Genomic DNA, 27,057 nt, shown 5'->3' on the forward strand with positions numbered 1-27,057 from the left:
GATATCAACAAAGTAATGATATTAGTGTACCGTCTTCAATACCAGCCATTGTGTTCCTTTGACCGAGGTCCTAACCAGCCTTTATTATCAGTCAATTACATCTGTGTTTCTTCTTACTTCATTTGCACACACTGTATACAGATGTTTCTATTGTTCACTTGTATTATCTGAGTGTTTCACACACGGTCTGTCTAGTGGCTTTACTACTGGTATCTATGACGTGAAGGATTTTGTGCTCCCGAGTGGCGCAGTGGTCTAAGACACTGTATCTCAGTGCTAGAGGTGTCACTGCAGTACCTGGTCCGAATCCAGGCTGCATCACATCTGGCCGTGATTGGGAGTCGCATAGGGCGGCACACAATTGGCGCAGCGTTGTCTGGGTTTGGCCGGGGTAGGCCGTCATTGTAAATAAGAATTTGTTCTTAACTGACTTGCCTAGTTAAATAAAGGTTAAACTATATATTATATTTTATATATATATATATATTCTGATCAGATGCGAATGAAGAATAGTCCATCAGAAGGGAAACCCACAATGTTATGTATACGAACTTCGGCTGGGCGATATGGCCTAAAAATCATATCTAGATTTTTTCAAATTCATGGGCGATTCAAAAATAAAAATATATATATACACACAGTACCAGTCAAAAGTTTGGACACCTACTCATTCCACGTTTTTCTTTATTTTTACTATTTCCTACATTATATAATAATAGTGAAGACATCAAAACTATTAAATAACACATATGGAATCATGTAGTAACCAAAAAAGTGTTAAACAAATAAATAAAAATACATTTTCAATTTGAGGTTCTTCAAAGTAGCCACCCTTTGCCTTGATGACAGCTTTGCACAGTCTTGGCATATAACATATATTTTGATTTGTTTAACCCTTTTTTGGTTACTACATGATTCCATATGTGTTATTTCATAGTTGATGTCTTCACTATTATTCTACAATGTAGAAAATATAAAAGAAAAGAAAATAAATCCTTGAATGTGTAGGTGTGTCAACTTTTGACTGATACTGTATATATTTTTTTATTTTAAATGTTTTCTCTATATAAGCTTTGGAAATATGCCCTTTTTTAAAATCTTTATATTTAAAGTCTAGCCAACTTGGACCTATTTGGTGCTAACAAGGTAGAACAGTTCAACTGTTACGAACACACCCTGTCTGTTCACTTTGTTTAGATGTTGAAGTCAAGTGGCCTACCTGGATAAGATTCTTATTTCTCAGAATGAGAACGAGTTGCCGATTTCTTATGTAACTGATTATTTTTATGCTCATTGCACATTTATAAAACAGAGACTAGACAACTAGGACACAACACTATGTGGCTGCGCTCGACAGAAACTGAGCAATCATTTTCCATAATCATGTTCATTGATACTTCTGTTTTAATAGGGTCTGCCCCGTTCTAAATTTTGGGAGTTGAGACAAGGGTATCATTAGAAGGGGAATCGACAGATTCTGTTGAACTAAACTTCAAAAGTAAAGAGTGAGTTTGAAAGTGCTTGTTATCAGAGCAGAAGAAGTGATATTTTGTCTTTGTTGTTGTGAGTGGCACGGAGAGGGGCTTGGAATTAATCATATAAATTGGAATTAATCATATAAATTCTATAGATCGTCCAGCCCTACTACAAACCTCTGTTATGACTCTATTAGGACAGGGAACTCATGGTGACCGAGTCAGTGAGGTGCTTACATTTGATATAGGAATGTAGGAATCCATACACAACTATATCCATACAGGCATACACAACTATATCCATACAGGCATACACGACTATATCCATACAGGCGTACACAACTATATCCACTTCACTTTTAAGTGTAAGAACAACCTCTCTCTCTCTGTCCAGAGGATGGACTTCAAGCTGAGCCACATGCAGAAGACTGTGAGCGAGGGTCAGAGCCCAATGCCTCTCTTCACCTGTCTGCACGTCAAGCCAGACGTCTCAGAACTCATGTTCGCTGGTAAGACCGAAAGGAAGACTCCATTTTAATGATCCACGTGTTACTAATGGGTTATTTTCTAACGCATGCATCATACTACCAGTTTAGAACAGATGGAAGGAAGTTCAAGCAAGGCATCTTTTTCAAGTACACTTCTTAAAGTGGTCTAACGCCTAGATGAGTCACCTCCCACGCTTTCGGTTGAGCAGATCCAGCTACAGGACTCATGTCTGCCTGAAATAAAGGGAAAGATAGGCAGACAACTTTGAAGCAGTATGCATCTTTGGAGCGGTACACTGCATGGCCTTCCCATTGTGGAGCCATGTGTCAATGTGAACATATACTATGTTTATGGCTGCATTTGTTTAATTGTAATTTACTTTCCTGGATAATATGAAAATGGCCCAGTGAAACAGAACTGACTTTGGTGTTGGTTGGTTCCATCTGTCAATGTGTCACAGCTCCTTATCTGATGGGTTACCATTTACATCACTGTTTCTCAACCCTGGTCCTCCAGTACCCCCAACAGTAACCCTGGTCCACCAGTACCCCCAACAGTAACCCTGGTCCTCCAGTACCCCCAACAGTAACCCTGGTCCTCCAGCACCCCCAACAGTAACCCTGGTCCTCCAGTACCCCCAACAGTAATCCTGGTCCTCCAGTACCCCCAACAGTAACCCTGGTCCTCCAGCACCCCCAACAGTAACCCTGGTCCTCCAGTACCCCCAACAGTAACCCTGGTCCTCCAGTACCCTCAACAGTAACCCTGGTCCTCCAGTACCCCCAACAGTAACCCTGGTCCTCCAGTACCCCCAACAGTAACCCTGGTCCTCCAGCACCCCCAACAGTAACCCTGGTCCTCCAGTATCCCTAATAGTAACCCTGGTCATCCAGTACCCCCAACAGTAACCCTGGTCCTCCAGTATCCCCAACAGTAACCCTGGTCCTCCAGTACCCCCAACAGTAACCCTGGTCCTCCAGTACCCCCAACAGTAACCTTGGTCCTCCAGTACCCCCAACAGTAACCCTGGTCCTCCAGTACCCCCAACAGTAACCCTGGTCCTCCAGCACCCCCAATAGTAACCCTGGTCCTCCAGTATCCCTAATAGTAACCCTGGTCCTCCAGTACCCCCAACAGTAACCCTGGTCCTCCAGTACCCCCAACAGTAACCCTGGTCCTCCAGTACCCCCAACAGTAACCCTGGTCCTCCAGCACCCCCAACAGTAACCCTGGTCCTCCAGTATCCCTAACAGTAACCCTGGTCCTCCAGTACCCCCAACAGTAACCCTCATCCTCCAGTACCCCCAACAGTAACCCTGGTCCTCCAGTACCCCCAACAGTAACCCTGGTCCTCCAGTACCCCCAACAGTAACCCTGGTCCTCCAGTACCCCCAACAGTAACCCTGGTCCTCCAGTACCCCCAACAGTAACCATGGGCAACAAATCATCAACCCCTCAATGAGCTGAACAAGGTGTGTTTGTCAAGGGCTACAACACAAATGTGTACTGTTGGGGGAACTGGAGGACCAGGGTTGGGAAACACTGACCCAAGGATGTAGCTAGTTAACTCTAACAGAAACTGTGGACCATGCACTGTTGTCTATCGTTAGTCACCCAATATTGGAATCATGGCATCAAGCAAATTAGATGTGACTTTGGAATCTTTGAATGAGTGAAAGTACAAACAAATTAACGAATGAATGAACCAAGTTAATTTCTGAATGACTGCAGGCATGCATGTAATTATTGTCATCTTTGCATTTGAGTCTGAGCCATTTGAATACAGGGTATGGTAGTGTTTACCCAGGGCTAGTGTCACGTCATAACGTTTGTGTTTGTGTGCTGTGTGTGTATGTACGCGCCTGTGGGTGTGTGCACTGTGTGCGTGTTTGTGTGCGGGTGTGGAACATGTGGAATTATTGCGCAAACATTCCCATCGGTGTCAGTTTCACTAGTACAGATACTCATGCTGACCCATCTCTGTCTGACTCTGTCATCAAGGGAAACTGAAATAGACACAACAGTGAGTGACATTAGTTCTAAAAAGGAGAGGACACACCTTAAAGATTCAATGGTTCACAGACACTTAGGTACAGATTGTAGACATGACAATGGTAATGCCCTGAAGTATTATGACTTGGAGCTGCGGCCAAAATATCACATCACAATATTTTATTTGCAATTTTGACAGTATTGCCTGTATTTTATGTTTCTAAATAAAATGTTCTAAATGATTAGTGCATGACCCTAGAATGGCAACAAATCAATTCTATTTGATTTTAATAGGCTTTTTCCATGCTGACGGTTTTGTTCTCAACTAAATGAGGACAAAACGGACAGTGAAAGTAGTCAAATTTTTTTAGTACTGTATAAAAATAACATTTTATAGACTGTATTGTAAAACAAAATACATCGGTATGTGGGTACATACAGGAATACCGATATTCACAATATATCGCCGAGCCTTACTGGGAGTCAATTCATCAAAGTTCTTGTATGGTTAAACATCAATGGGAAAGCTTCAATGTTTGGGTATTAATTATGATATTATAGTAAATTGCTTTGCATTGTAAGCAAGGGCCCTAATGTGATATGGTTATAATAACCTTGTATTGGGTTAACTCAGCTAGTTTCCACCATTGGAAGGCTTCCGTGAGCTTGATACACAGTAGCAGCCATTTGAGCTAAAACACTGTCCCAACAATAAGTGGAGTGAAGCTGATTATACAGCTGTCAGTCTGGTGTCACAAGGATAATTCTACAGTACAAAACCACTTATTGTCTGTATCATTATTAGTAATAGATGTGTCATATTTTGTGTGTTTTGACGAGCAGACTGGGTGGAGTTTACCCCGTACGAGATTGGCATGGCCAAGTATGGTACCTTCATGTCCCCGGGCCTGTTTGGCAGTAAGTTCTTCATGGGCAGCGTGGTAAGACAGTACGAGGAGAATCCCCTGCATTTCCTCATGGGTAAGACTGGCTGCACATTCAGTACAGATGTAGGATCTTAATTTGAGCCTGGAAAAAATCATGCAGCAACAGAAAATGTGATTTATTATGCAGATTATAATTAATGGACATTTTTGTAGGGGTTGATGTCATGTCGGGAAATTTCAAAATGGAAATTATAAACATCAGAAGCCTTTTTAAACCTCAAATACACTACGTTTTAAAATTTCCTGCATTGCAGGAAAGTTCTCCTGCAACAAGGTGATCAAATTAAGCCACTATACACAGTACGATATGCACCTGAGCTTTCATACAGGCATACATACATGAGCACAAACTCACAAACATAGACTAGATACGCATTTCACTACATACACAAAGTTGTCTGCTGTGTCTCTTCTAGGGGTGTGGGGCAGTGCTTTCTCCATCCTCTTCAACCGGGTCATGGGGGTCAAAGGGACCACTGGAGGTAGCACCATGGAAGAGGAGCTTGGTAAGATTCTGACAAACCATCGTACAAAACCTACCTTTGTCTCTCTGTCTCTTTAAATACATGTTCTGTGCGTGCGTACGTGTGCGTCACGTTTTCTGTTAGGACCGGCAGCATTTTAATTGACCATACATTTGACAAATGTACTATATGCATTGTGTGTGTAACCTGACTAGGGTGTCTACCCATGGTGCTCAGAATGACAAATCACATTTAGATTATGGTAATTCATCTTAACAGAACATGCAAATCGAGGATACAACAGTGTGGGTCCTTACTGAATTGAAAGGAAAAAACAAAAACCTGCAGACACTAGGCCCTCCATGGATTGAGTTTGACACGCCTGCAGTAGGCCTAGGCTACAAAAAAAACAATTTTTTAAAGCAATGAGGCTGATGCAAACGATCAGAACATTTCGCTTAAAATGTTACTAAACTATTATTTATTCACATTTGTAAGTGCAGTAATGTGCAAAAGGCAGTAGGCTACGTACGAATGTTCGTTCCATAATGCAGTTAGCGGGAAAACACTGTTGTCAAAAACTCACCGCACATGCGAGCAGTTTCATGTGACCGAGATTAAAATATCCATTCGAAATTAGAAAGAGGTGAGATCTAAAGATACAAGAACTAGCATGGGTTGCTAATATGACTAGGTTTGTGCCTTTAGCTACTGGACAATGAAAGAAAGTTGATTTGAAAACCAATAGAACGAGAGGAATAGGCTACTGGTTTCAATGGCATTTGGAAGTATTTTATAAAATAATTTCCTCCCATGATTCTATGGTCGGATTTTACTTTGAAGCAAGTCAAGACATGCCATGCCTATGTAGTAAAACGTTCAGGTTTCAAACATTGATGCACCAACATGACATTTTTGGCCGATATCGATATCCGATATTTTCTTTGCCGAAAAAAAACGATACCGATAACCGATATTTAAAATTTGAACAGCCCTTTAAGCATTCTAGTACAGTTAAATAGTTAACACACACACATGGGTGCAGCGGTCTAAGGCACTGTATTTCAGTGCAAGAGGCGTCACTACAGTCCCTGGTTCGAATCCAGGCTGTATCACATCCCGCTGTGATTGGGAGTCCCATAGGGCAGCGCACAATTGGTCCAGTGTCGTCCAGGTTTGGCCGGGGTAGGCCGTTATGGTAAATAAGAATTTGTTCTTAACTTCTGACTTGCCTAGTTAAATAAAGGTTACACACACACACCACCCTGACCAAAAAGTTATTTTGTTGTCATTTACAGTAACGGCCCCATTACCAGTAAAACATAATAAAAACCTATTTCTTTCACTTACTTGCTGTGCTGTTTCATTCTTCATTTGTTCAGTCGTTTCATTCTTAACCAGGATTTCCCATACTATGGAACGCCGTTTGGGTCTTTGCATGTCAAATGACACTATTTGATGTGTCAAATAAGCTTGTTGACCAATCAGTACCTGAATATGACTTCACATAATAATTTTACGCGTTCATACATTTTTTACGTAGTTATTACACATTGATTACACTATCACTCGTATTTCATATGTCACAACGATTCATCGATACGTATGCTATGATGCTGGTAAAGTTGTCTTGCGCACCTACAGTGCTGGTCATTTAAAAAAAAGCTAGCTAGCTCAATGTTCTTTCCCAAAAACATAGCAAAACAACATAATCTGTTTCAGTAGCTATAGTTAGCCAGCTAACTATATAGCTAGGTGTCATCATCTAAAATAACCCTAATTTATAAGACAGTTCTTATTTGATTAATGGTGGTCGGATCCATCTATGAGAAGTTAGCCACAATAAGGATTAGCCACAATAGTGGACTTTGCCGTTAGCCTTCAAAAATAGTTAATAAAATCAACAAAAGACAATCATTTTTTAATTTGACAAAAATCTGTTGAAATAACGCAGGATGTATTATACTTTAGAATTGCATTGGGGCATACTTATTTCACTGTACAGCCTTACGTATGGATTGTGGATCAATGACATGGGGTATCAGTCTACTACTCAGTGACACCCAGAGAACATTAGCGTTGTAGCTCTCATTGCGGGACTCTGAAACAACTGAATTGAGCCACATTTATTGTCAACCTATGTGTATTGAACATTGTTCCAGAGGAAAAACAATAGTGCGTGGATGTTTTGGAGTCTGATAACTCTGAAGAGGATGTTGGGAAAAAATATATTGGGTATTGAGTAGACTGATACTCCATTTCATTGATCCCCAGTCCTTAGGTAAAGCTGTACAGTGCAATATGAATGTCAATACACACAATATGCTGACTGGGGTGGTGATTTCAAACAGTCACAGTCCCGCGATAAGGGCTACAACGCTAATATTTGCGCAAACTCTTCATAGTTGTGGGTGTCACCGAGTAGACTGATACCCCATTTCATTGCTTCACATTCAAACCTTGTTTAACATCTAGTGTAAATATGGCATGATTCCACAAATTCCACTAGTGTGCCTAATCCTTATTGTGGCTAGCTTCACAACACATAACCCGGTCCGGTCGAGCTACCTGGCTGTTTATAACGTTAGCTTTGGGCAACGGGGTTACGTAGCTGGCTAGCTATTTATTTTCATGACCTGAAGTTCAATTTCAATAGGCGAACAACAAGTGGCTACCTAGCTAATACTTACTCACAAGGATTCCTAAATCATTGCATAGACTAATGAAAATGACTGCTGTTTTTACTGGTCATTGTTTTCAGGCTGTTTTTTTGGTGCTAGCTAGGTACCCCAGAAGTTGCGGTCAAACAAGTAATGTTTTATTACCATATTGTAAACACATCGTTTTGTGGCTGGTGTTTGCTTGTTTGCAGGCTTTTTGTACGGCAGTAATAGTAGTGGTGGCGCTTAGCTTACACGTGCAAATTCAGAACACACAACATTCTATAATAGAACTGTGTTATTTGTCGTGTCAAATTAAAAGCTTATTTAACGCGTCAAATAGTATTATTTGACTTTTTTTTTTAAACTAATTTTACTCCCTTTACTCCCCAATTTCGTGGTATCCAATTGTTAGTAGTTACTATCTTGTCTCATCGCTACAACTCCTGCACGGGCTCGGGAGAGACAAAGGTTGAAAGCCATGCATCCCCCCCGAAACACAACCCAACCAAGCCGCACTGCTTCTTAACACAGCGCGCATCCAACCCGGAAGCCAGCCGCACCAATGTGTCGAAGGAAACACCGTGCACCTGGTGACCTGGTTAGCGCGCACTGTGCCCAGCCTGCCACAGGAGTCTCTAGTGCGAGATGAGGCAAGGATATCCCTACTGGCCAGGCCCTCCCTAACCCGGACGACGCTAGGCCGATTGTGCGTCGCCCCATGGCCCTCCCAGTCGCGGCCGGCTGCGACAGAGCCTGGGTCTCTGGTGGCACAGCTAGCACTACGATGCAGTGCCCTAGACCACTGCGCCACCCGGGAGGCCCGACATTTATCATTTTTGACACACAAAGATCCAAAAGGCGTTTCATAGTATGTTGTGAAGCTAATAGCAGTGGCGCTATTACTGTGTAACTCCGGTAGTGCAACATGTGTACCGGTGCTCGAAAAGTTGACGAAAGCCAACATCACCCATGACAGAGAACGGTTGATTGTCAAGGGCATTGAATTCCATTATCTTGGCGTTAATAGATTTCGCCTTTGCGTTGTCTCGCTGAAATTTTCTTACTCTTTCAAATGACTGCTCGACTTGTTCAATGCTCGATCCACACAGCAGGCATTGTGGGCTAGGTTAGGAATGCTGTGTTGCACGTGTAGCCCAAAAGTTTACGTGGCGTCATTACGTTATATACCTACGTTATATAGGTATGTACGTCAGCTTTGTCATCGGTTTTGCACATTGACGTTAAACTAGACATCGGGCCAATACCGATGTTGTCATTTTTAGCTAATATCGTCCGATTCCGATATGTTCACCGATATATCGTGCATCCCTAGTTTCAAACAATTAAGTATTCCCTATGTTTTCAAAATGAATACTGCCTTCAGCTCATTGCAAAGTGGTGTGTGACACGCTGGAGCCTGCCTACTGTTGCCTATTTAAATGGCAAATGCGCTTCAATTACCAATTGAATAGGCTAAAAAGCGTTATTTTGTGATAGGATTTTTTTCTTCTCCCGGACAATTGTCCGGCGGCAGATTTATTTTTCGGATTTTAATTGATTTATTATCCAAAATAAAATTGAAACCATGGTGTGTGTGTGTGCCTGAGTGTGTGTGTGCGTGCGTACCGTTATGTGCATGTTTCTCGGTGTCCAAATATAGATGTAGCAGTGGATAACCCTACTTCCACTGAATATCAGCTCATGAGTCATAATCAAGTTGCTAATCAAGTTGAACCCTTTTACCATTGACACAGCATTTACCGGTTTACCTTCAGCCAGGTTAAGGGTTACATGATTGACAGTTTCTCAAATAAACAAAGTCACGTAGAACACTTGGGTAGCAGATAGAAATGATAACAACTTCCTCTGCCAGACCTAATGTGAAAGCAACTCTAATGGCACTTTAATGTCTTGCAAATACTAGCTGTTGGTAAGCACATTCACTGAGAACTCCATGGTAGTTCACAGTCACACCAATGTACAGTACTCTGGACAGTACTCTGAATGTTGTTGTGAAACTCCACAGGGAATGAGGAAGTCCAGTCAGCAAGCTCATACTGTGGATAGTGAGTCAGTTCAAGTTTTATTGTCACATGCTAAAGTACAGTGAAACGATTAAATTGGATACTGAGTGAGGGTTTGGTTTTCACATGAATGTTGTCACTGTTTTTCAGAGCAAATAAAGCCTCAGCACATTGTGGGTGAGGAGACGCAGGAAAATGAGGACGAGCCAAGAAAAGGTACGGTCTACGAGAGAGAAAGGGTGTGTTGCGTGTCTTAGGGCTTTGGTAGTGACATCCCCATTTCCCCCCTCTCCTCATCCTCCTTTCATCCTCCCCTCCTCATCCCTCTCTCCTCATCCCCCTCTCCTCCATCCCCTCCAGCGGGTGGAACAGAAAACCAGGAGGCAGAGGAAGAGCTCCAGCGTAATGCCCAGGCCAGCTGGACCAGCAGGATGTTCACCTCCCTGGTGGGGGAGTCAACCCTCTTCAACACCCGTGAGGGCAGAGCCGGAAAGGTGCACAACTTCATGCTGGGGCTCAACCTCAACTCCTCCATGCCTTTCTCCCCCTTCAACAACCGATCATACACACACCACAACCTGGAGGAGGAACAGGACGCCGTCACAGGTCTGAGATCAGTTTAACGGGGGGTTTGAGTGGGTGGGTCAGCGGGTTAACAGCCAAAGGGTTAACAGTCTGTAACAAGTCTATCATCATGATTGTCTAAGATTGGAAAACTGTTAGACTGTTCAGACCCATTAACCCATCTCTATGTAGATGTGTAAAGGAATACATCAACTATCAAATCAAGGCTTTGAATGACTATTATAGACTATTTGTGAGAATGGGTGATTGATTTGATAGATGATGACATTATTTATTGTCCCCTTACTGCGGTCCTCCTCAGACCCAGATGAGTTTGACCGCATCTACGAGCCGCTGGACGTGAAGAGTAAGAAGATCCACATAGTGGACAGTGGTCTGACCTATAACCTCCCGTACCCACTCATCCTGCGGCCGCAGCGTGGCGTCGACCTCATAATCTCCTTCGACTTCTCAGCCCGCCCCAGTGACTCCAGCCCACCCTTTAAGGTGAGCAACGCACACACATTCAAGCACGCACACACAGACACACAAACTCATGCAGACAGGCACACACGTATGTGTTCTCTATATACAAACATACTGCACCCACACCCACATTTAAAAAATGATTTGATTCAACAAATTACATTACAGTCAAGAAGGATTCAAACATTTCATAGGTCATGGATATATGGACACTTATGGATACAGAAAGCAGTTTTTCTCCATCCAGCAAGGCTGCCCATGACAGCTGACACGGCGCAGTACCGCGCTATCTGCTTTGCCTTTTTCCTGTGCAGGCCTGCAATCTGAAGGCCACGTACTGTCAGCCTATGTACAGTGCACTCAGGAAGTATTCAGACCCCTGCCCTTTTTCCACAGCCTTATTCTGAAATTGATTTAAAAAAACAATGTCCTCATCAATCAATCTCAGGTGCGTCCTGTTTCCATTGAACATCCTTGAGATGTTTCTACAACTTGATTGGAGTCCACCTGTGGTAAATTCAATTGATTGGACATGATTTGGAAAAGCACACACCTGTCTATATAAGGTCCCACAGTTGACAGTGCATGTCAGAGCAAAAACCAAGCCATGAGGTTGAAGAAATTGTCCATAGAGCTCAGAGACAGGATTGTGTCAAGACACATATCTGGGTAAGGTGCCAAAAAATGTCTGCAGCATCGAAGGTCCCCAAGAGCGCAGTGGCCTCCATCATTCTTAAAAGGAAGAAGTTTGGAACCACCAAGACTCTTCCTAGAGCTGGCCACCCGTCCAAACTGAGCAATCCGGGGAGAAGGGCCTTGGCCAGGGAGGTGACCAAGAACCCGATGGTCACTCTGACAGAGGTCCTCTGTGGAGATGGGAGAACCTTCCAGAAGGACAACCACCAATGCAGCACTCTACCAATCAGGCATTTATGGTAGAGTGGAAGCCACTCCTCAGTAAAAGGCACATGACAGCCCGCTTGGAGTTTGCACCTAAAGGACTCTCAGACCATGAGAAACAAGATTCTCTGGTATGATGAAACCAAGATTGAACACTTTGGTCTGAATGTCAAGCATCACTTCTGAAGGAAACCTGGCACCATCCCTACGGTGAAGCATGGTGGTGGCAGCATCATGCTGTGGGGATGTTTTTCAGCGTCAGGAACTGGGAGACTAGTCAGGATCAAGGGAAAGATGATTGGAGCAAAGTACAGAGATCCTTGATGAAAACCTGTTTTAGAGCACTCAGGACCTCAGACTGGGATGAAGGTTCACCTTTCAACAGGACAACAACCCTAAGCACACAGCCAAGACAACGCAGGAGTGGTTTTGGGACCAGTCTCTGAATGTCCTTGAGTGGCCCAGCCAGAGCCCAGACTTGAACCTTAACCTCTCTGGAGAGACCTTAAAATAGCTGTACAGCGATGCTCCCCATTCAACCTGACAGAGCTTGAGAGGACCTGTAGAGAAGAATGTGAGAAACTCCCCAAATACAGACGTGCCAAGCTTGTACCCAAGAAGACTCAAGGCTGTAATCGCTGCCAAAGGTGCTTCAACAATGTACTGAGTAAAGGGAATACTTATGTAAATGTGATATTTCTGTAAAAAAAAAAAACGTTTTTTATATATTGGCCTAAATTCCTAAAAAACTGTTTTTGCTTTGTCATTATGGGGTATTGTATGTAGATTGGTGAGGGAAAATGTTTTTTTTTAATCAATTTTACAATAAGGCTGTAACATAACAAAATGTGGAAAAAGTCAAGGGGTCTGAATACTTTCCAAATGCACTGTACGTGGCTGAGACTCCCAAATATCCACACTACAAGTTTGCACTGATAACCAAGGCTGTTCAGGCATGACAGGAGGTGCTGCTATTTCAACAACTTGTCAGAAAAGACCTGCTCCATGTAGGAGTCAAAAGAACAACGCATTTGCAAAATGAGCACCTCCCTCCGGGGCTCCCCCCACAACAAAATCTCTTATTTGGTTTGCAAGGAAACACATCATCAACATCAAACCAGCCTCCTCTGACAATAGAATGGTTGTGAATAAGCACTGTTACTGTCTGTCTCACCTCACTAGCTATCAGGTTGACGAGGCGGTCATGTCTAACTATGTATAAGTCCTTGTATGAACGGCAACCATTAACAACATGTGAAACAGACTCTTTCATTTGATTCGTGTTATACAACGTGATACAAAATGGATTGGATATACAAGCTCATTTTAGCTCTGCACAACAATATATTTAGACCAAGATTTACTCTGTTTTACAAAGACATTTGAGAATGTAATACATCTATATGACATACCATTTTTTACGACAGTGTGTGTGTGTCCGTTTATTGACTGTTTTCTGTCTGTTCTTCAATCTACTGTTCTGTGTGTGTGTCAAGGAGCTCCTGCTAGCTGAGAAATGGGCTCGCATGAACAAGCTTCCCTTCCCAAAGATCGACCCCAAAGTGTTTGACCGTGAGGGCCTCAAGGAGTGTTATGTCTTCAAACCCCGCAAGGAAGACAAGTGCTGCCCCACCGTCATCCATTTTGTACTGGCCAACATCAACTTCAGGGAATTCAAAGCTCCCGGTGAGGACTGGTGAAACTGGGATACTACTGTATGGCTGTAGGATCAGGGAAAACTAGGCTGCATCTGAAATGGCATCCTATTAGTGCACTACTTTTGACCAGAGCCCCTTGGCCAAAGGTAGCCCATAAACTACAATGTGTTATAGGCTATAACTTTGCCCCAGAGTTTTTCATGGTGAGCTTAGATGGTTGGGAAAAATTGAAGGTCCTAGTTATGATCTATAGACGGGTTGCCTGAAAACAATGCTGAAGGCCATGTGGCCCCAGCGATGTAGTGGGCCATATGCACTACTCTCTGTAGTGCCTTGCGGTCGGAGGCTGAGCAGTTGCCATACCAGGCAGTGTTGCAACCAGTCAGGATGCTCTCGATGGTGCAGCTGTAGAACTTTTTGAGGATCTGAGGACCCATGCCAAATATTTTCAGTCTCCTGAGGGGGAATAGGCTTTGCTGTGCCCTCTTCACGACTGTCTTAGTGTGTTCGGACCATGATAGTTTGTTGGTGATGTGGACACCAAGGAACTTGAAGCTCTCAAGCTGCTCCACTACAGCCCCGTCGATGAGAATAGGGGTATGCTCAGTCCTCCTTTTCCTGTAGTCCACAATCATCTCCTTTGTCTTGATCACGTTGAGGGAGAGGTTGTTGCAACACATGGCCAGGGTTCTGACCTCCTCCCTATAGGCTTTCTCATCGTTGTCGGTGATCAGGCCTACCACTGTTGTGTCATCGGCAAACTTGATGATGGTGTTGGAGTCGTGCCTGGCCATGCAGTCATGAGTGTACAGGGAGTACAGGAGGGGACTGAGGGCACACACCCCTGAGGGCCCCCGTTTTGAGGATCAGCATGGTGGATGTGTTGTTACCTACCCTTAACACCTGGGGGCGGCCTGTCAGGAAGTCCAGGATCCAGTTGCAGAGGGAGGTGTTTAGTCCCAGGGTCCTTAGCTTAGTGATGAGCTTTGAGGGCACTCCGGTGTTGAATGCTGAGCTGTAGTCAATGAATAGCATAGGTGCGTAGGTGTTCCTTTTGTCCAGGTGAGAAAGGGCAGTGTGCAATAGAGATCGCATCATCTGTTGGGGCGGTATGCAAATTGGAGTGGGTTGAGGGTTTCTGGGATAATGGTGTTGATGTGAGTCATGACCAGCCTTTCAAAGCACTTCAAGGCTACCGACGTGAGTGCTACCGACATGAGTGCTACGGGTCGGTCGTCATTTGGTTAACTATTTATTTATAAACTACTTAGCAGTTTCATGGATATCATGTCACGACTATACTAATATAGCAAAAATCCATTAGCTAGCTAACCAACAACTGTAACGATGTATTTGAAAGACAGCAAGTGCTCATTGTGCAAATGTATTTGTTTATTATAAAAATTTGGAGAAGAAATATAGCTTACATGTTGCCATCAATCCTTTGATATTGAGCCAACCACATCTGTTTTGCCTCAAGGGTTGCGACACACATCGGTTTTGTTACTTAAAACTTCTTAGGGCTGCAATCCCGTTAACGGGATGATATGACAGCAGCCAGTGAAAGTGCAGGGCGCCAAATTCAAAACAACAGAAATCTCATAATTAAAATTCCTCAAACATACATGTATTTTATACCGATTTGAAGGTAATCTTGTTTTTAATCCCACCACCGTGTCCGATTTCAAATATGCTTTACAGCGAAAGCACCACAAACGATTATGTTAGGTCACCACCAAGCCACAGAAAAACACAGCCATTTTTCCAGCCAAAGAGAGGAGTCACAAAAAGCACAAATAGAGATAAAATGAATTACTAACCTTTGATAATCTTCATCAGATGACACTCATAGGACTTCATGTTACACAATACATGCATGTTTTGTTTGATAAAGTTCATATTTATATAACAAAAACGGAGTTTACATTGGCGCGTTAGGTTCACTAGTTCCAAAAACATCCAGTGATTTTGCATAGCCACATCGATTCAACAGAAATACTCATCATCGATGTAGATGATAATACAAGTTAAACACATGGAATTATAGATATCTCCTTAATGCAACCGCTGTGTCAGATTTAAAAAATTAAAAAACTTTACGGAAAAAGCAAACCATGCAGTAATCTGAGACGGCGCTCAGAAAATTAATCAAATTAGGCGCCATGTTGGAGTCAACAGAAACCAGAAATGACATGATAAATATTCCCTTACCTTTGATGATCTTCATCAGAATGCACTCCCAGGAATCGCAGTTCCATAATAAATGCTTGATTTGTTCGATAATGTCTGTTATTTATGTCCAAGTAGCTACTTTTGTTAGCGTTAGGTACACATATCCAAATGCTCATGTGTTTGGACAAAAACTTCGGACAAAAACTTCAAAAAGTTATATTACAGTTCGAAGAAACATTTCAAACTAAGTATAGAATCAATCATTAGGATGTTTTTATCATAAATCTTCAATACAGTTCCAACCGGAGAATTCCTTTGTGTCTACAGGAGCAACGGAACGCAGGGCGATATCATGTGGAATGCGCATGACCAGGAAATGGCTCTCTGCCAGTAAGCTGACTCATTCAGCTTGTATTCAGTCCCACAACACAGTAGAAGCCTCATTCAAGTTTCTAAAGACGGTTGACATCTAGTGGAAGCCCTAGGAAGTGCAACTTCATTCATATCCCAATGTGAATTCAATAGGGCCTGAGTTGAAAATCGACCAACCTCAGATTTCTCACTTCCTGTTTGGATTTCTTCTCAGGTTTTTGCCTGCCATATGAGTTCTGTTATACTCACAGACATCATTCAAACAGTTTTAGAAACTTTAGAGTGTTTCCTATCCAATACTAATAATAATATGCATATATCAGCAACTGAGACTGAGGAGCAGGCCGTTTACTCTGGGCACCTCTGGGCACCTTTCATCCAAGCTACTCAATACTGCCCCTGCAGCCATAAGAAGTTTTAACGACCCATTTGTCTATTGCTACATTAACGACTGCAATGGCTTCATCATCTTCCTCTATTCCATGAATGGGATTTATGTCAGAATTGGTGGATGTTGTCATGGTAGCTAGGTGAAATCCCACTGGTGACTTCATTTGGATCTTTCCCTATCACTAGGGAAATGAGAAGAGGAAACAACTACTGTTTATTGGGACATAGGCCTACAGTATACGTGGAAAGGACAGCAGGGCTGTTTAAGCAATAAGGCACAAGGGGTTGTGGTATATGGCCAGTATACCACGGCAAAGGGCTTGTTTCGCACTGCGGAGTCCCTGGATACAGTCCTTAGCCAAGGTATATTGGCCATATACCACAAACCCTCAAGGTGCCTTATACCTTTCATAAACTGGTTACCAAATTAAACTGTTGTCTCAAAGAAATGTTTAGTCTGCTGTTTAAAATTAAACTTTCTCACATCACATATTTACACCTCCAAGGTAACTGCTCATCAGATAAAACGGCTTCTCGAACCTAAACTTCAAATCAAATCAAAATCAAATCAAATTTATTTTTTATATAGCCCTTCGTACATCAGCTGATATCTCAAAGTGCTGTACAGAAACCCAGCCTAAAACCCCAAACAGCAAACAATGCAGGTGTAAAAGCACGGTGGCTAGGAAAAACTCCCTAGAAAGGCCAAAACCTAGGAAGAAACCTAGAGAGGAACCAGGCTATGTGGGGTGGCCAGTCCTCTTCTGGCTGTGCCGGGTAGAGATTATAACAGAACATGACCAAGATGTTCAAATGTTCATAAATGACCAGCATGGTCGAATAATAATAAGGCAGAACAGTTGAAACTGGAGCAGCAGCACAGTCAGGTGGACTGGGGACAGCAAGGAGTCATCATGTCAGGTAGTCCTGGGGCACGGTCCTAGGGCTCAGGTCCTCCGAGAGAGAGAGAAAGAAAGAGAGAATTAGAGAGAGCATATGTGGGGTGGCCAGTCCTCTTCTGGCTGTGCCGGGTGGAGATTATAACAGAACGTGGCCAAGATGTTCAAATGTTCATAAATGACCAGCATGGTTGAATAATAGTAAGGCAGAACAGTTGAAACTGGAGCAGCAGCATGGCCAGGTGGACTGGGGACAGCAAGGAGTCATCATGTCAGGTAGTCCTGGGACATGGTCCTAGGGCCCAGGCCAGTTGAAACTGGAGCAGCAGCATGGCCAGGTGGACTGGGGACAGCAAGGAGTCATCATGTCAGGTAGTCCTGGGGCATGGTCCTAGGGCTCAGGTCCTCCGAGAGAGAGAAAGAAAGAGAGAAGGAGAGAATTAGAGAACGCACACTTAGATTCACACAGGACACCGAATAGGACAGGAGAAGTACTCCAGATATAACAAACTGACCCTAGCCCCCGACACATAAACTAATGCAGCATAAATACTGGAGGCTGAGACAGGAGGGGTCAGGAGACACTGTGGCCCCATCCGAGGACACCCCCGGACAGGGCCAAACAGGAAGGATATAACCCCACCCACTTTGCCAAAGCACAGCCCCCACACCACTAGAGGGATATCTTCAACCACCAACTTACCATCCTGAGACAAGGCCGAGTATAGCCCACAAAGATCTCCGCCACGGCACAACCCAAGGGGGGCGCCAACCCAGACAGGCCGACCACAACAGTGAATCAACCCACCCAGGTGACGCACCCCCCAGGGACGGCATGAGAGAGCCCCAGTAAGCCAGTGACTCAGCCCCGTAACAGGGTAGAGGCAGAGAATCCCAGTGGAAAGAGGGGAATCGGCCAGGCAGAGACAGCAAGGGCGGTTCGTTGCTCCAGAGCCTTTCCGTTCACCTTCCCACTCCTGGGCCAGACTACACTCAATCATATGACCCACTGAAGAGATGAGTCTTCAGTAAAGACTTAAAGGTTGAGACCGAGTTTGCGTCTCTGACATGGGTAGGCAAGACCGTTCCATAAAAATGGAGCTCTATAGGAGAAAGCCCTGCCTCCAGCTGTTTGCTTAGAAATTCTAGGGACAATTAGGAGGCCTGCGTCTTGTGACCGTAGCGTACGTGTAGGTATGTACGGCAGGACCAAATCAGAGAGATAGGTAGGAGCAAGCCCATGTAATGCTTTGTAGGTTAGCAGTAAAACCTTGAAATCAGCCCTTGCTTTGACAGGAAGCCAGTGTAGAGAGGCTAGCACTGGAGTAATATGATCAAATTTTTTGGTTCTAGTCAGGATTCTAGCAGCCGTATTCAGCACTAACTGAAGTTTATTTAGTGCTTTATAACTTCACTGTCTTGTTATCAACTTAAAACTTAAGTATTACTGTAAAGACTTATCTCATGACTTAAAAAGGGTATTTTAGGTATTGACTCGTTGTTCATTCCATCTCTATGGGATATGGCTTACTACGTATCTGATTTTTTAAAATCCACCTATTGGAGAATTCCAACCTATAGTAGGACACTGTTGTTTAAACATGTAGGATGCCCACTCTCCTTCTCCCCCCACTCTGTCTCTTAACTTACTTTCAGCAAAATACTATCTTTGAGATTTTATCCTCTACCAATTCCACTCTATCTTTCCGTTTCAGTATCTGCCATTGTTTCGTCATCTCTACACAGACGCTGGAATTTATTTACTGACATAAGCCAGTCACCTCTGTCATTGTTTTTGTTTTTTACTGTCTTTCTGATTTATATTTTAGTGAGTGAGTTGTAAAGATTATATGTGCATTAAAATAACAACAACCACTCTTCTTTTTGTATTATCCATCAGGAATCCCTCGAGAGACGGATAAAGAGAAGGAGTTTGGTGACTTTGATGTCTTCGACGACCCCGAGAGTCCGTACTCCACGTTCAACTTCCAGTACTCCAACCAGGCCTTCACCCGCCTCCACGACCTCATGGAGTTCAACACGCTCAACAACATTGAGGTGCGTCTCACACACACACAAACAAGCAAATGCACGTAGTGATGCACGTAGTGATGGGCATTTTTTTTTTATTGACTGCGAGTACTCACATTATTTTATTTAGAGTACTCGTGTACTCAAATAATACAAATTTAAATTGAAAATTGAACTTAAGGCCCGCACTGGAAAGTAATATGTGCCTATTTATCATTAGGCCTAACTTGTATGATGCTTGGCTTGGTTTCTTTTGTGTTGTGCCCTGCAAATGCACATGTACAAATGGAACACTCGAGTTAAAGCAAATGAACGTCCTCAATTTTTTTTTTATTACTATTCTGAAACAAAATGTCACTTTTTCGTTTCCCCATCAAATCTCTGTGTATCTCACCACAGCCTGGTGTTGTTGACCGTGTGTAACTGCTGCTGTGATGGAGAGCCAGAATGTGATATACATGTGTTTATTATTAGCCTGTAGTATGTGATGTATGATCTGTATTTTCAGTGCTGTATTTTCTCTGTTCTGTTTCCTCTATCATCTTATGTTGGTCTCTCCCCCTCACCCATCTCTTTCTCTCCCTGTCACCCTCTCTCTCTTTCTCTCCCTCTCTCTCTTTCTCTTTCTCTCTCCTTCTCTCTCTCCCTCTCTTTCTTCTCTGTCTGCTGTAGGTGATCAAGGATGCGATAATGGACAGCATCAGCCAGAGACGGGAGAACCCCTCACGCTGCTCCGTCTCCATCTCACTCAATGAGATTGAAAACAAGAAGTTCTTGAAACGGAACGTCAGCTCAGCTAAGCTTCCCATATAACTTCACCAGAGACACCTTTCTATATCCATGACAAGACCTGGAGGTTAAGTGTTTTGATAGAACAAAACGTTACAGCTCTAAGAACAGATAAGAATGGTAACCAACCTATCCTTGTAGCTGCAAAGCTTATCTCTGTTTGAATGGGATATATGCCTCACTTCAAGCTAGCCTGGTCTCAGACCTGTTTGTGATTTCTTGCCAACTCACGACAATGGCCATGGGAGTTTGAAAGACAGTACAAACTGATCTGAGACCAGGGTGACTTAAAGCAACTATGCAGCCTCTTCTTTTGAGCTCTGTATGACTATTGTTTGGGAGAGGATGCAGCACATCTTGTTCTGTATATTCCTGGCCTAGCATCTGGGGTGGTGTGGTTAATCTTTAAACGGGTCGCTCACTCTCACACACACAAGGACACACACACTCCATGCAGCAGGCAGAGGAGAGAGGAGAGATCACACCTGGGAATGCATGTTTGTGTGAAGGCCTGCCTAGCGATGCAATGTATCTCTGGCAGGGGTCAGTCGAGGCGTGGCGTTGTCAAGGGATGAACATTTACTTCTAAAACGGATTTTACTGACTCACGTATTTGCTGCAGATCCAAACTTGAAATATCTGTAGTTGAATTAGAATGACTCCTTACCAATGTAACTATCTTTACCGGTTTCTTGTTCCCTTTTCATCTATTTATTAGTATTTTGTTCCATACATACCGGGGAAGGGTGTTTGGTCTTTTGCTTTATCGTGGAAACATTGCTGAGATTTAGGGCAACCTTGTCTCTGTTGCAGCAGATGGGGGAAAATAGCGTGTTTTCTTTATCACACTGTGCCTATACTCTCCCGTCTAGGATTTTGAACCCCAGTCTCCCGGCCCCCGTGTGACAGGAGGGGATACTGACCATTATACTAATGAGGAGCTCAGGCTTGCAAGTCCACAGCTCCGCCTCTAAAAACACTCCTTCTGTAAGGCAATCTGTGAAATTATATTGGCACCCACATTCTGCCTAGGCAAGCGTGCTATTCACAGCATTTACACAATGGAGACCTGGCTCTCAATTCCTCCTCTCCCTCCTCCAGACTGTAGAAGAGAAGTGGGGGAAGGGATGATGGAATGTCTCCTCCCCTCCTTTCCCCCTGTTTTACCCAGTGGGAGAGAAGTAGGGGATGTCTGGGGAGGAGTGTTAGCTCACTCCTCCAGGGGAAGGCCTGGCTGAATGGCGTGATGTGAGGGTGAAAAGGCATGTGGGGAGTTGAACAAACCTAGAATTTCTCTGAGGCTGGCAAGTTGAAATGGGCACGCAACACACAGGAAGCTCATTACACACACATTCCATGTTGGGATGGCCCTATGCTATAGACGGTGTCTCACAAAGGATCCTCTTCCTTTGGGTTGCTTTTACAGTGCCTTGCAAAAGTATTCATCCCCCTTGGCGTTTTTCCTATTTTGTTGCATTACAACCTGTAATTTAAATTGATTTTTATTTGGATTTCATGTAATGGGCATACACAAATAGTCCAAATTGGTGAAGTGAAATGAAAAAAATGACTTGTTTAAAAAGAAAATCTCAAAAAAATAAAAATCTGAAAAGTGATGCATGCATTTGCTATGAAGCCCATAAATATGGTCTAGTGCAACCAATTACCTTCAGAAGTCACATAATTAGTTAGATTGCACACAGGTGGACTTTATTTAAGTGTCATATGATCTGTCACATGATCTCAGTATACATCTGTTCTGAAAGGCCCCAGAGTCTGTAACACCACTAAGCAAGGGGAACCACCAAGCAAGCGGCACCATGAAGACCAAGGAGCTCTCCAAACAGGTCAGGGACAAAGTGGTGGAGAAGTACAGATCAGGGTTGGGTTATAAAAAAATATCAGAAACTTTGAACATCCCACGTAGCACCATTAAATCCATTATTAGAAAATGGAAAGAATATGGCACCACAACAAACCTGCCAAGAGAGGGCCGCCCAGCAAAACTCACAGACCAGGCAAGGAGGGAATTATTCAGAGAGGCAACAAAGAGACCAAAGATAACCCTGAAGGAGCTGCAAAGCTCCACAGAGGAGATTAGAGTATCTGTCCATAGGACCACTTTAAGCCGTACACTCAACAGCTGGGATTTACGGAAGAGTGGCCAGAAAAAAGCCATTGCTTAAAGACAAAAATAAGCAAACACGTTTGGTATTCGCCAAAAGGCATGTGGGAGACTCCCCAAACATGGAAGAAGGTACTCTGGTCAGATGAGACTAAAATTGAGCTTTTGGCCATCAAGGAAAACGCTATGTCTGGCACAAACCCAACACCTCTCATCACCCGAGAACCTATCCCCACAGTGAAGCATGGTGGTGGCAGCATCATGCTGTGGGGATGTTTTTCATCGGCAGGGACTGGGGAACTGGTCAGAATTGAAGGAATGATGGATGGCGCTTAATACAGGGAAATTCTTGAGGGAAACCTGTTTCAGTCTTCCAGAGATTTGAGACTGGGACGGAGGTTCACCTTCCAGCAGGACAATGACCCTAAGCATACTGCTAGAGCAACACTCGAGTGGTTTAAGGGGAAACATTTAAATGTCTTGGAATGGCCTAGTCAAAGCACAGACCTCAATCCAATTGAGAAACTGTGTTACAACTTAAAGATTGCTGTTCACCAGCGGAACCCATCCAACTTGAAGGAGCTGGAGCAGTTTTGCCTTGAAGAATGGGCAAAAATCCCAGTGGCTAGATGTGCCAAGCTTAAAGAGACATACCCCAAGAGACTTGCTGTAATTGCTGCAAAAAGTGGCTCTACAAAGAATTGACTTTGGGGGGGGGGGGGTGAATAGTTATGCACGCTCAAGTTTACTGTGTTTTTTTGTCTTACTTCTTGTTTGTTTCACAATAAAAAAATATGTTGCATCTTCAAAGTGGTAGGCATGTTGTGTAAATCAAATGATACAACCTCCCAAAAAATCCATTTTAATTCCAGGTTGGCAACAAAATAGGAAAAATGCCAAGGGGGTGAATACTTTCGCAAGCCACTGTAGCTACTCTGCCACTAGCCCTATCATGCAACTAAGTGAACCCAGGGTTGACCCCTTATTTACAGTGCATTCAGAAAGTTTTCAGACCCCTTGACATTTTCCGAATGTTATGTTACAGCCTTTATTCTAAAATGTTTTTTATTTTTTATTATCCTCATCAATCTACTACACACAATACCACATAATGATAAAGTGAAAACAGGTTTTTACATTTTTTTGCATGTTTAATACATTTAAAAAACAGATACCTTATTTGCTATGATACTCTAAATTAAGCTCAGGTGCATCCTGTTTCCATTGCTCATCCTTGACATGTTTCTACAACTTGATTGGAGTCCACTTGTGGTAAATTCAATTGATTGGATATGATTTGGAAAGGCACACACATGTCTATAAGGTCCCACAGTTGACAGTGCATGTCAGAGCAAAAACCAAGTCATGAGATTGAAGGAATTGTCTGTAAAGTTCTGAGACAGGATTGTGTCCAGGCACAGATCTGGGGAAGAGTACCAAAACATTTCAGCAGCATTGAAGGTCCCCAGGAACACAGTGGGCTCCATCATTCTTAAAAGGAAGACGTTTGGAACCACCAAGACACTTCCTAGAGCTGTCTGCCCCAGGCCAAACTGAGCAATCCGGGGAGAAGGGTCTTGGCCAGGGAGGTGACCAAGAACCCAGAGTTCCTCTGTGGATATAGGAGAACTTTCCAGAAGGACAACCATCTCTGCAGCACTCCACCAATCAGGCCTTTATGGTAGAGTGGCCAGAAGGAAGCCACTCCTCATTAAAAGGCACATGACAGCCTGCTTGCCAAAAGGCAGCTAAAGAGTCTCAGACCATGAGAAACAAGGTTCTCTGGTCTGATGAAACCAAGATTTAAGTATTTTGCCTGAATGCAAAGCGTCATGTCTGGAGGAAACCTGGCACCATCCCTACGGTGAAGCACGTGGTGGCATGGTGGGCGACTAGTCAGGATTGCGGGAAAGATGAATGGAGAAAAGTACAGATATCCTTGATGAAAACCCGCTCCAGAGCGCTCAAAACCTTAGAATGGGGGAAAGGTTTTACCTTCCAACAGGACAACGACCCTAAGCACACAGCCAAGACAACGCAGGACTGCCTTCGGGACAAGTCTCTGAATGTCCTTGAGTGGCCCAGCCAGAGCCCGGACTTGAACCCGATCGAATATCTTTGGAGAGACCTGAAAATAGCTGTGCACAGACTCACCCCATCCAACAGACAGAGCTTGAGAGGATCTGCAGAGAACAATGGGAGAGACTCCCCAAATACAGATTTGCCAAGCTTGTAGCGTCATACCCAAGAAGACTCGAGGCTGTAATCGCTGCCAAAGGTGCTTCAACAAAGTACTGAGTAAAGGGTCTGAATACTTATGTAAATGTGATATTTCAGTTTTATATTTTTTTAGACATTTGCAAACTGTTTTTGCTTTGTCATTATAGGGTATTGTGTGTAGATTGATGAGGGGGGGAAAACGATTTAATCCATTTTAGAATAAGGCTAACACGAAACAAAATTAGGAAAAAATCAAAGTGTCTGAATAATTATGTAAATAAGATATTTGTGTTTTTAATTTTTTTAGACATTTTCAAAACATTCTAAAACAAATGTCACTTCGTCATTATGGGGTATTGTGTGTAGATTGAGGGGAAACAAATATTTAATCAATTTTAGAATCAGGCTGTAACATAACAAAATGTGGAGAAAGGGAAGTGGTCTGAATACTTTCTGAATGCACTGTATAATAGATGATGAATTGTTTACTGGCCTGCTGAGACGTATTCAAGAAGTGGGCCAGGAGTTGCAATGATTCATGAACAGTTTCAATGTGTTTGAAATCTATCTATGTAAACCTGTAATGTATAGATAATGGTTCATATAAATTAAAGTAATGGGCTCCTGTTGTACAGGTAGACCAGGTTGTTTACAAGTATAAATTAATGATAAAGAAATTGGCATCACAAGGACTGGACAATATGTGTGTGAATTTATGTGTTTAGAAAATGGGAGATCTTTTTATACATAAAAAATGTAACTGCTATTTGCTTTCTAAATTAGTGTTTGTGTATTAACTAATTTCATTGGCAATAAATCTTTGACAGAAAAAGTCCACGTAAATTGAATTGTCATTCTTGATGCGCTAATATTGTTAAGAAATATAGATCCAGTTTTCTGTGAATGTGTATGTTTCTTTGAATATGCATTTGAACATTGAGGTTATTTATTTGTGTGATTGTATACAGTACATGCGATGTATGCAAGTGGAAGGAATCCACACATACAGCTCTTGGTAAAATAGATTTCAAGACAATGATTCAGCTCTATTCCACTTCTCTTCTGTAGTGAACCAGCTGTCTAGACATTGAATTATTACGTACAGTATTCTCCTTTGCTTCCACTAGCACAGATGTCAAAGACTCGCACACTCATCATGTAGAAATTGCATGCCGACTCACTTATTTTATTTTATTCTGTTTTGAATGTTAAGGCACTTCGGGGGTTTGTGGTATATGGCCAATATACCACGGCTAATGGCTGTTCTTAAGCATGATGCAACGCAGAGTGCATGGATACAGCCGTGCTGTATTGGCCGTATACCACAAACCTCCAAAGTGCCTTATTGCTATTATAAACTGGTTATCAACATAATCAGAACAGTAAAAATATATATATGTTGTCATACATGTGGTAAATGGTCTGATATACCATGGTTTTCGGACAATCAGCATTCAGGGCTCGAACCACCCAGTTTGTAATAAGTCAGAGGTGGAAAAAGTACTCAATTGTCATACTTGAATAAAAGTAAAGATACCTTAATATAAAATTACTCAAGTAAAAGTGAAAGTAACCCAGTAAAATACTACTTGAGTAAAAGTCTAAAAGTCTCCGATTTTAAATGTACAGTGGTGGAAAAAATACTATACTTGAGTAAAAGTACAACGTAAAAGTAAATGCTATCCATCAAATTCCTTATATTTAGCAAACCAGACTGCACAATTTCCTTTTTTATTACTTTTTTTGATAGCCAGGGGAACACTCCCAACACTCAGACATAATTTACAAAAGAAGCATTTATGTTTAGTGAGTCCACCATATCAGAGGCATTAAGGATGACCAGGGATGTTCTCTTGATAAGTGTGTGAATTGTACCTTTTTCCTGTAATGCTAAGCATTCAAATTGTAGCTAGTACTTTTGGGGGTCAGGGAAAATGTATGGAGTAAAAAGTCCATAATTTTCTTTAGGAATGTAGTGAAGTAAAAGTAGTCAAACATATAAATAGTAAAGTGCAGATAACCCAAAAAACGACTTAAGTAGTACTTTAAAGTATTTTTACTTAAGTACTTTACATCACTGTAATTAGTAACACATAAACCCTATTTGTACGGGACTAGTATTACTAGAGAACGTTTGTTATGTAATTATTACTCCAGAATGTCCTTTATTCCATAGGACGTTTCAGCTGAGATACGTTTTAAGGCTATATGGATGAGAAAGTTAACTTATCATTTCCAAACGTTTAGGTCAGTTGTATGCTGCTTAATTTGCGATCTATTAACAGCAAGTTTTGCAATAAATAGGCGCAATATTTTTACTGATACGTTTGGCAATATTCAATTCATATGCACAAAACATAAACAAAAGCATTCACTCTGAAAGTTGATAAATGTATT

General features: G+C 42.6%; 1 protein-coding gene across 3 annotated transcripts in view; it reads left to right on the plus strand.

Annotated features, from left to right (window-relative positions):
* The window catches only part of LOC115103208 (cytosolic phospholipase A2-like), a 30,181-nt gene extending 4,684 nt beyond the window's left edge, over nucleotides 1–25,497 (plus strand). For all 3 annotated transcript variants that reach the window (XM_029623986.2, XM_029623987.2, XM_029623988.2), the window contains 9 exons: nucleotides 1,870–1,984; nucleotides 4,800–4,937; nucleotides 5,320–5,409; nucleotides 10,205–10,270; nucleotides 10,415–10,660; nucleotides 10,941–11,125; nucleotides 13,501–13,690; nucleotides 19,396–19,553; nucleotides 20,199–25,497. In XM_029623986.2, the coding sequence (XP_029479846.1) occupies nucleotides 1,870–1,984; nucleotides 4,800–4,937; nucleotides 5,320–5,409; nucleotides 10,205–10,270; nucleotides 10,415–10,660; nucleotides 10,941–11,125; nucleotides 13,501–13,690; nucleotides 19,396–19,553; nucleotides 20,199–20,339 (1,329 nt within the window). In that variant the 3' untranslated portion in view covers nucleotides 20,340–25,497. The remainder of the gene's footprint in view (nucleotides 1–1,869; nucleotides 1,985–4,799; nucleotides 4,938–5,319; nucleotides 5,410–10,204; nucleotides 10,271–10,414; nucleotides 10,661–10,940; nucleotides 11,126–13,500; nucleotides 13,691–19,395; nucleotides 19,554–20,198) is intronic.
* The last annotated feature ends 1,560 nt before the right edge of the window (nucleotides 25,498–27,057 follow it).

This window comes from Oncorhynchus nerka, linkage group LG20 (assembly GCF_034236695.1).
Source record: "Oncorhynchus nerka isolate Pitt River linkage group LG20, Oner_Uvic_2.0, whole genome shotgun sequence".
Lineage (NCBI taxonomy): Eukaryota > Metazoa > Chordata > Actinopteri > Salmoniformes > Salmonidae > Oncorhynchus > Oncorhynchus nerka.